Below are 10879 nucleotides of genomic sequence, written 5' to 3'. Positions count from 1 at the left end.
ACTATGGATAGACTCCCTCATTCATCTTGAATACTCTAGTTGCTAAATCCCATCTTAAACCTAGTTTATTTGATACTTATGCTCTACGACGATGAACTAAAATCCAATTTGTTTATCAAAAGTTCCCCTACACAGATCCGAGACTAGTTCTTAGACTTTAATCTTATGATCCTTCCAGTTGACCAATTTCATGTAATTATCGGAATGAATTGGTTATCCAAAATTTAATGCCATATTATTTGGGCCAACAAAATTATATATCTCTACATAATTTCTGAGTATTATGAACACAATTTCTTCACATATAATCTTATATCTTATACATAAAAGAATGAAACGTTAGGTAATCCTAAAAAATCCTAATGGTATTTCTGCAATTATTTATTTTTAATATTTTTGTTCTACTAATTTTTAACTATAATTTTTAATAATTATCAATCTCCGATTTATATAAAATATGAATAATGCTACATTTTTTAAAATGCTAGTAACAATTAAAAGAAAAACTAGAAATAAACCTTTTTTGTTATACAAATATATTATATATAGCTTAGGTTAATATAACTTTTTTTTTTTTTGGTTAGAAATAAATTAGATTATATTTAGTGAAATCAAATAATAGATTCTTCCCCAAGTTTCAATTTTCCGCAGGAGAAACGGAGAATCGTTTAAACTTGAAATGCTCCCACTCTACTAATAATCTAAATCCCAAAAACCCTTTTTTTTTTTTTTTTCTCCATGAAAATTGAGAATTCATCGCTGCTCCCTTTTGGAAGAAAATTAAATTAATTATGAGAACAATTTCGCGATTGCGAGCGTCGGGCTCCTCGATTGCGAACCATCAAATTCTGACCCAATTCAGAACAAAAGCTTCCAATTCATTCTCTGCCGTTCAGGCCACTTTCAACTCCACTAAGGTAAACTATAAAGATTCCTTTTTTTCTCAATTAATTATGTATGTATAGTTATGTATATAATTTGAATGAGTTTCGGGGTCGATTCAATTAATTATCCGGATTTTGGTTTTTTATTCGGATTTCTGGACAAATTTTTTCGTTGTTTTTAATTTTTTTAATTTGCAGGATTTATTTGAGAGGCATAAAGTGGTGTTCACTATCTCCACATCTATTGCTTCAGTGGCTACAGCATGGGCTGGTATTTTTTCTGTTGTTTTTTTTTTTTTTTTTTATCTTTTTAAAAAAACTATGTAATTCTAGTATTTTTCAGAAATTGGGATTTTCTGAAAGTTCAATCTTTGTTTGTGCCTGGAATTTTTAAGGGTTCTAATTGTTGTGTTGGATTTTTGGAACTGCATTATTAGAATTGGAGTTCAAAAATTTGAATGGAAGTATTTCTAAGTGTGTATGTGACGGTAATACTAGCCGACTGAAACTTTTAAAACAAGATAAATGAAGGGAATTGTACTTTTTGTACACTCTGTGCGGTTCATTTCGATCGAGAATTGTGACTCGAAATAGATTAGGGAAACCCAAAATATACGGATTCTTGGCTTTTTATGGCCCATGAATTGATTGAAAATATATTTGAAGAACTAATTAAAATGGCATGGCAGATTGCTACTTAGCTGTTTGTTGAAGACTTGCGACACATATGACGTGGATGTTGATGCAGGTTATTCTTTACGGCACCTTCATCAGTCAAGAGTTGAAGAAAGGCTTCAATCAATTGAGAAAGCTGTAAGCATTTCCTAATATTTTAAGCTTTCTACCATTGCTTCTTGCAGCATTCATTGAATTAAGAGAAATACAGAAACCTCCTTTTCACGTGTAATATTGTTTTAAAAAATTGTTTTCGACTTGTGAATGCTTTGGAGCATGAGTGGGTAACAATACTCTTGGTTCCAATCCTTGTCCCTTTTTTGCTTTGACCTAATTAGTTGGCATGTCTGAAAATTTAGGTTCACTATGATTTAAATTTCATGGAGGAGTACTTTACTCAGAATTCCGTAGCCATGAAATTCTTGGAGCCCAGTAGACGAATAAGATTTGGAAATCAGTTATTTCAAACTCATCTTTTTATTATTCCCTTGTCACTATAATATTAAACTGTTTGTTTATTATTTCCAGTGTAAAGTGGATAGCGATAACGGGATTCAGAAAACTATTTGGTCTAGAAAGAACTGTTAGCTACCCCAGTATGGAATTATTGATTATATTCTACATCTACAATCTACTTCCAGTGTAAAGATCATGGCTTTATCCTCACTGCCTTCCATACAACCTTTCGCCAAATAATAACCTTCGTTTTCCCCTTCCGCCTCCTCTCAATCCCAATCTTGTATTCTTTATGCATGCATGTGTTGAAACCTGGATCTTCAATGTATGAACTGTTCTGACTTCTGATATATCAACTCATAATTTGTTCAGTGACAATTCAAAGTGAAAGTTACACTGTATTATCTTTGTAAGCATTAGTGGTATATTGTGACTACTGACTTTAATTCAACACTATTCTGGCAATATGCTGCATGACAGTTCATTAAAGATGTGGGGGTTCAGTTCATATATTGTATAGTTTTTGGTATCGTCAATTTAATGTAGCTTTCTTTTCCACTTTCTAAGTCAGTTTCGTTGCTTTGCCGTTTTCTCTATCCTTTAATTTTTTTCAATTTGAGTATGATATTTATTATGGCAGATGAAAAGCAATTACGAGATGAAAGAGCCTGAAATCAGAAGACTTGTTTCAAGAACTGTTAGCATCCCAGCTTGTGTTGCAACTGCTGGAACCAGCTTGATTATCGGGTCAGTTAAATATGCATTTTAATTTTTTTTTTCGTTTTTAGTATTATTAAACTTTTAATGAGTTGTATTTACATGAAGGATGCAAAGATTATTATGTAGGAAGAACAGATAATATGCTTAAAGATCTCCATATAAAATATTCAGTAGATATGTGGAAAAAGAAAAAACGAATTTTGATTTTCAGTAGCTCGAAATAAATATAAAAAATATTGGGAAATTGTATTGATTTGTAATTAAATGTGCAGATATGGTTTGGGTTGGCGCGGTGGAGCATGGTATGCGAACAGAAAGCTGCGGGAAGAACAGATGAAATTACTGGGGACAATTAAGCAACAAAGATTTCATAAAGTGCTAAAGTTCTTAAAAAGGCCACTTAGAAGACCTAAACTCCAAGAAAGTGCTGCTTCTAAGATTTCCGATTCTTCGCCAAAGGACGCTTCTGTCCCTTGCACGTAAATCTGGATACATGTAGGTACCATATTTATTTACTTACAGGTAAATGAGAGTATGATGACAGATTATCTGAATTCTTTTTTTTTTATTTTTTTATTTGAAATTAAAGGAAATTTTCGACATTTGTCCGATTCCTTTTCATAAATAAGCAGCCACAAAGCACACATACACATGGGTATCTGTGTTATTATGTGTAGATCTAATTCTACGTTTTAAAACTATATGATGTATTTCATCAGGTGTAGATTCTACAAAACCTTCTTGAACACGGTCTTCCCAAATTAACATATTCATCCAAATTTGGTTGGGATATCTTGCAACGGCAAAATTGTTTGTTCGGGTTTCAGGGGGTAAGGTACGGTTCCTTCGATCCTACACCCGGTGATAAACACCGGGTGGGTCTTCTGCTGCCACGTGTTCCTTTTTTTTTTATTTTTCTAAAACCCCTAAAGGTAAACCCTAGCGGAGAATCTATTATAAAATACAAAAAAGAGACACGTGGCAGCAGAAGACCCGGTCCGGTGTTTATCACCGGGTGTAGGGTCGAACAAATCGTAAAGTACCAAGGATGGAAGTTGGACGAATTGGGTTGGAATTAGAGAAAATAAAATTCAATTTCGTTCAAAACAAATTGGAAAAATTGCAAATCGGAAAATTAAGATGAAAAAATTTATCATAATAAATGGATTTTTTTTGTTCACGTATAATATGAAATGCATAATAATATTGATATTATAAGTATATTTTTTGAGAGAAGAAAAAAAGAAAGAATATTCGGAACTATAAATTAAAATTGGATTAATTTCTCACATATATCCCTAACCCAGAGCTATCTAGAAAAAAGTATGAAAATTTGGACTTTTTGTAATCAAAATTAAAATTTGTGTTCCAAAATCAGAAGATTTCATATTAGAATTGGCGAAATTCAAAATTTTCGTTTCTATTTCCACCTATACTTGGAAGGGAAAAAAATCATTTACTCTCATTTAAATTATATTTAACGAATTGCACTATTATTTTTCAACGATTGTATTCGAAATTTTATTGCATGTAGGAATAATAATATCCATAATATTTCACAAGTAATTGCGGTCAAATATGTCACGTTGGGTATAATTTCAGACGACACTTGAACAAAAATTATAAGTTAACATTTATTGAAAATAATTAATAAACCAAATTGATATAATTCTAATAATTCTCATGTTATTGGCCGATTTCTCACAATTCTTTCAAAAATATGGTTTATTCAAAGCTATAAATTTTAGCCTAGTAGCACCAGAAGTCTCTTCCGTAATGATGTTTAGTGAGAGGTTATTGTCAACTGTGTGGTGTATTATCAAGTAAAACTACAAGGTATATTTAGGTGTAGGATCTACAAAATTCAAATATATACAAGTCTCGTGAATCAGATAACTCCTCACTCTCCGATTGTGAACTTTATCGTATTTTCGCCTTTTATGGCTTAGGCGTTCGTTATATTTTATTATATATTGCAGTTTTTTGTTGGTTTGTTATCGATATGTTGATTGATTTTATTTCCTGACTAAGTCACTTTTGGGTCGTTGACACTTTGTATGATTCTTATCATTTCTTTCATTTTATGTTAGTGCGGGAACCGCTGCCTAAGTCCCCCGCTGCATATTCGATTTTTTGCTTACGAAAAAATGTAAAGAAAAAATATACACAAATGAATCGATGAGTGGTTTTTGTGGACAATAAACGGGCTTTTGATCATTAACAGCAAGTTTTAAAGGTTGGTGCAGAAATCTATTGAAAGTTGGCACAAACAAGACTCGACGGTTGGTGTGGACGAGTATCGGTTGAAAGTGTGGCGTTAAAAATTCCTTTGTGAGCACCTTTGAGAATATTCATTTGGGTATTTGTTGTTATTTGCCATTTTCACCAATATTACAAGCTTATAGTCAATTTTTAAAAATTCACCATATTATGTTAAACTATTTCATTTTCAAATATTTATAAGTTTACTCACATAATTTGTTAAAATACTCAACTTTTAGAGATTGAATGTCAATTTTCATAGGTATCCTATTATATTTTTCTGTGATTTACTGTCAGATGTATCACTTGTGTGTGTGGCAGTGACAATTTTTTTTTTTTAAATACTATTAAAACTGAAAATCTTAGTTATAAAATTTCTACTCTCAGGAACCGAACATTAACTAAATAATTAATTAGTCAGTAGAAAATTAATCTAATATCATATAATTTAAACTAATCTGATATATACGATTTTTTTTTTTTTTTTTAGAAAGTATGAGTAACAATATTACTCTGTATTGCCCTTCAATCTTGTTTATCATTGCAGTATGTTGGCAAAAAAAATGGAAGAAATCACTAACTACATTCCTACTTTTTATAGTTAAATAATAAATAATAATAATTGTATATGTATAGATAGAAAATAGGGGTTGTTCTAGAAATCACTTGATTTAAATAGTGTTTGGGGGCTTAACTTAATTGTTATACTGAACTGAAAAACAAAATCAGAATATTCAGTAACAATTCTTTGTAAAATAAAAACACACATACAAAACGAGCATTTCCTCTCAATCCTTCTCATTCTCACCTCATTCCCCGAAACCAAAAGAACAAACGAAAAAAAAATAAAAATAGAAAATCCTTCCCGATAAATTAACTTCAATTTGATTTGACAGTACATTCACCTCAAAAGACATGATGTGTATGTAAGGGAGGAAAAAGAAAAAAAATAAATAAAAGAAAAGGCAAAAATAAAGCAATGCCTCGATTCACTCTGTTTGTCAATCGGATTCGTTGTGAATTACCTCGGAAGACGCTTTAGAAGAATAAGGAAGAGAATCAGAAGGATCTCCTTCAATGCTTTTTGTACGATTCTTGTTGTTACTTGCAGTAGCTGCTCCATTGTTGACCCACTCACTCAAACTCGATGATGTAGTCTCGTTTATTGGCAAAATTCTCTGAATATTGGGAGTATTATTAATATTAGGGATATATGCATTCGCCAAAGGAGGGAGACTCATACTATATGCATACGGATGGTATCCTCCATCCATCGGGTGATCGAATCTACATGTGGGCCCATATTTGCAAATCCCGTAAAGATTGTAGTGTGAACATATAGCTTGTCCCTGCATTTCAAGCACGCAAGTATCGAATCGTAGTTATTGAGTAATTATTATTTCAAAACCGTGTGGGTTGATAAAGACAAGAAAAGGAAACAAGCCACAAGTTCAAAATGCAATGCGGACTGAACCAAGATTAAGACGAGCAAAATCATGACTAATGTGAAGTGCTTTCACTTAAGTCTAGTTTATATCTACAAGTTGAACCCGAAAACGGACGAATAGAAACATTTCATATACAAGTTGACTCGTCATTAATCAGCTATCTTCAGAGCATTAGAACATGTTACTGTGGATTTTGACGATCAACTAGTCGTCACACAAAGAATGTAACGAGAATGAATTAAGCACAACGACAAAGAAAATTGTTTTACGACATCAAAGTGATGGCAGTTTTTTGTAATTATTACAAAACAAACCATTTTGCTTGTAATATTTTTTATCGATTGGGCTAAATGGCAAGCAATACTACATAGACATGGTAATGGTGAAGATGAAGATACGAAGCAACTTACAGGTCTTAAAGGAAGGCCAAGAGGGCCAAAAGAAATGGATGCTAATTTCTCTCTCGGGTGGTGATATTTGCAGTCGGGTCCGTATTTACAACTCCCATGGTTCATAAAATAACGGCATTCTGGTTGATCCGGTCTTTCAGGCAGATACGACGCTGACATCATTCCGTTAGATAGATGATTCATGCCTCCCTATTCACAGTAACAGACAGTATTTGTAACTTCCGTAAGAAACAAATAATTATAATTATAAAAATTGCAACAAACCTGCATTTATCGGAATTCACTACTAGAATAAAACATACTAAAAGACGAAGAAAAATATGGAACCCGAAAAATATTTGAAGCAAAAAAGAGCAGAATATTAATACCGCGTATGCATTCCATCCTTGCGATTGAGATATAAATAAGGGCATGTAGCTTTGCGGAAGTTGAAGAGAAGTAGGGAAATAAGTCGCCTTTGCTGAAAGTTGAGGTACAGCAGACGAAGGCACAGCTGACGATGCAGATGCACCATAGACAGTTCCTACAACAGCAGGTAAGACATTTGGAGCTAGGGCGGGTTGAGGGTGATGAAACTTGCACGCATATCCATATTTACATATTCCAGTCCGCATATAATACGGACATGCCCTTGAATCCTGAATAAATAAATACACGATTCATACTAACAATTAAGCCCGTAACTTCACTACAAAGAGAATACTCGAACATGGCAATAGATGTAAATAAAGACCTGACGCATTGGTAGGCCCAACATATTCGTCAAAACATCAGCCTGCCTTTCCTTGGGGTGATGATATTTACATGTAGATCCATATTTGCAAGTGCCTGTCTTTAGATAATACTGCAAGATAACGGTCACCGATTAAAACAAGTTTTACCCTAAAAATAAAATTGAATCGACCCCTACTTTAGAGATCCAGTAAGAATCCTGACGGGAGAGTACCAAACAAAACCAGTGGATATACTCGACGCATTTATAGACCATTGAATAAAATGTATTAGCTGTCGCTTTTTAATGCAATACCAACAGTTTGAACATACAACTATGTTAGAATTAATAGTAATAAGCGTAAGCTTATTAGCTTCTGCAATGCAGATCAAATGGCTGATTCTATGATACCTCAAACAGTTTAGCTAATATAATAAACGCCACAGTATTGATCGTTTACAGAAGTTATTGGCATCTACGGATATCAAGGGTTTAGAGAAGAGTAAGCTCTCGTCATATTCGAGTAAGTACTAAGTAGACACGACTTTGCCTATTTAGTAAGAAATTTAATTATAGACAATCCCAAAAACAAGTTACAATTTCATCAAACATATGTCTTCAAAGCTGACAAGTTCAGTGAATACTTAAAAGAAAGAACTTGAAGGTCACTGAAACAAAAAGTAGGCCGACATCAGAGGGAAGTTACAGCACCAGTTATACGACAAGGACTAGCAAATGAAAATATCAACCAAAATGCCAAGATAAATTAACACACACTAATAAAAAATAATAAGCACATAACTCAACAGTCAATATTCAATACTTGCAAAACGTAACATGCTACATTACCGTAAAGGAAGAGAAAATGAGGATGAACTCCCTATTCAAATTACTCCAAAAAAGAGCAAGAAACAGACTCAATGTTGCTGCTTTTTGAGTCTAAGAACCAATGACTCGTTTGCTTAGTAAAAAGAATTATATTGCGAGTGTAAAGGGGATTTTTTTTTCTTTAAAATCAATCTAAAATGAACATCATAGAATAGTGATAACCAAACTGGTACTGTGTTTAGTCAAGATTACCGTGTACAAGGCATTTTTTAAGGTAACAATAAATCACTTCTTGAAAAGATGTTTACCCAAACAAAACGATTAGGTTTCAGTATGCAATATGGATGAAAGAAACGAAAATTAAAGAGGATTTACCAGAATAAAAATATAAATACAAACGCAACACATGAACTCATCGCACCACAATACATTAGAAAGAGAAAAAGAAATGAAGCAATTACCCCACAATCTGGTTGTCCAGCTCTTTCCGGTAGTTCAATGGTGTTGTTTTTAACACCGTACACCTAGCCATCATCGACAAAGAAATCGTTTAAAAATAGACGAACAAAGAACAGGTAAGAGTGTAAAATAGATGAAATTATTCATAATAATTACACACTTGTCCTGCATTATTGAAGGGGTGATTGAAACGGCAATTGCTTCCATAACCACAAGCCCCTGTTCTTAAATAATATATGCAATCTGGTTCGCCGGGTCGATCCGGGTACACAACCGGTTCATCCCCCACTTCACCATTTTCATCATTTCCTTCTACCTTCACCCTTCTCATCATCTCTGCAATTTAAACAAAAATAAAAAAAATCAAAAAATCAATCCATTAATATTTTGAAAAATAGAATACGCAAATCAATCAATCAATCGCCGTTATCTCCGCAAACGGAAAACACATCGATCATCAACGATTACAAACAAAATCGATTAAAAAATTAATCAGGCACCCAAATTATAAAAAAAAAAAAAAAAAAAAAAGGTTTGATCTTTGAAAAGGAAAAAGGAAAAATTGGATACATACCTTCAACTGAATCGATCGCTGAAGCATTCCTCTGGAATTTACGATTCACCGGCATCGATTATCCGAATACTTTATAAACACGCACACACTGTACTTAATACGATAATTATACTCCAGATTTCGACTTCAATACTACACCAACTCAACACACATGCGCGTGATTATGATCATTTGACGAATTTCTTTTTTTTTTTCAGAAATCACGCCACTTTTTAATGGAAATAAATATATATAATATTTTAAAAATTAATAATTAAAAAAGAAAATCAGGAGCGACAAACATCATCACTCGGATTCAATTCTATTCTATCGTCGTTCTTATTTGTTATTTAAAAAAAAAAATTAAAAAAAAAAATAGGGTTGATTTCTCTCTCTAAAATTCAGCCTTCAGATCTTCTTCGAAGAAGTCTGGAATTTTTAACTGCGAATTCCTTACAAAAGATTTTCCTGCACCCGTGTACGATTATTATATTTAAGTTAATATTTCTCGAAATAATTTATTATATTCGATGTATTATATTTATATTATTTATTTAACAAAAAGTACGAGTAGTTGGGTGGTGAAAAGACGGTATTACCCTCGACGTACATATAGTGACAAAGTTTGAGATTCTGCCCATAATTTGTGATGTTATATAATAATAATGATTATTATTGAATTGTTTCTTTGGTCAGAAATTTGTTTATGTGAATTTTGAATGTGAATTTGCAAATAAATTGATGAAAAAAATAGTAATAATATTTTTATTTAAATGAAGTTCACTTATTTGTGAATTACTAATATGAACCAAATCTTAATTGTGTACATAAAAAAAATGAAATTTGTATTTAAAAAAAAAATTAGACTAGCATATATGAAAAAATAGTAAAAGTTTCTAGTGATTAATAAAGAAATACCAGGAAGATTGTCACAGTTGAAATTTATGAAAGATGTATACAAATAACATCGATGGTTGGTTTACATCATATTGTAACTTTTCAAGAAGGTTTGGATTACGCCTGCATGGGTATAGCTCAACTGGTTTCGGGTGGTAAGTTGGTACAAGAAGGGAATCATGGGCCTAATCTCTTTAGTTGTTACAGATCTGACATGTTACGGGGCCATTGGGGACGATTTTGGGGTGCTTCAATTGTTTGGTGACACTATGAATCGAATGGTCGGGGCTAGGGTTCAAATGAGCGGATCTAAGGTTTCCAAAATGACTATAGTCGACTATGGATGACTATAATATCCAAAGTAAGTTGTCGTGTAAACTAAGAAGTTGTGAGTTGCTTGAGCCGTGGGTACTATGATAGAGTATACAGGCTTTTATGCTAGATTACACTATCTTCAACTATAAAATTTAATTTAGTATGCTTTGAACCAAACTGTAGAATAACTTAGTATTAGGAAGATGATTTGAGCATTTTTCGATTTGTTTTAACCTTTCAAGTCTTGGTTTTTTAAAATT

General features: G+C 32.6%; 2 protein-coding genes across 2 annotated transcripts; one reads left to right on the top strand and one right to left on the bottom strand.

The window, feature by feature from the left end:
- Window positions 1–613: 613 nt before the first annotated feature.
- On the top strand, window positions 614–3383 carry LOC105951578 (triacylglycerol lipase-like protein). The gene is made up of 5 exons (XM_012975034.2): window positions 614–917; window positions 1083–1155; window positions 1633–1697; window positions 2656–2762; window positions 3008–3383. Exons 1-5 carry the CDS (start codon window positions 792–794, stop codon window positions 3216–3218), a joined length of 582 nt encoding a protein of 193 aa, XP_012830488.2. The 5' UTR covers window positions 614–791; the 3' UTR covers window positions 3219–3383.
- Window positions 3384–5730: 2347 nt separating this feature from the next.
- Window positions 5731–9922, bottom strand: LOC105951261 (zinc finger CCCH domain-containing protein 3). Its single transcript, XM_012974659.2, has 7 exons — window positions 9429–9922; window positions 9015–9190; window positions 8857–8919; window positions 7589–7699; window positions 7224–7493; window positions 6856–7044; window positions 5731–6346 (listed from the first exon to the last, which is right to left on the bottom strand). Exons 1-7 carry the CDS (start codon window positions 9481–9483, stop codon window positions 5999–6001), a joined length of 1212 nt encoding a protein of 403 aa, XP_012830113.2. The 5' UTR covers window positions 9484–9922; the 3' UTR covers window positions 5731–5998.
- Window positions 9923–10879: the final 957 nt, after the last annotated feature.

This window comes from Erythranthe guttata, chromosome 8 (assembly GCF_056151865.1).
Source record: "Erythranthe guttata isolate IM_541 chromosome 8, IM_541, whole genome shotgun sequence".
In the NCBI taxonomy this organism is placed as follows: Eukaryota; Viridiplantae; Streptophyta; class Magnoliopsida; order Lamiales; family Phrymaceae; genus Erythranthe; species Erythranthe guttata.
Note: the sequence above shows the minus strand (reverse complement) of the source record. Positions and strands in the feature narration are given on the sequence as shown.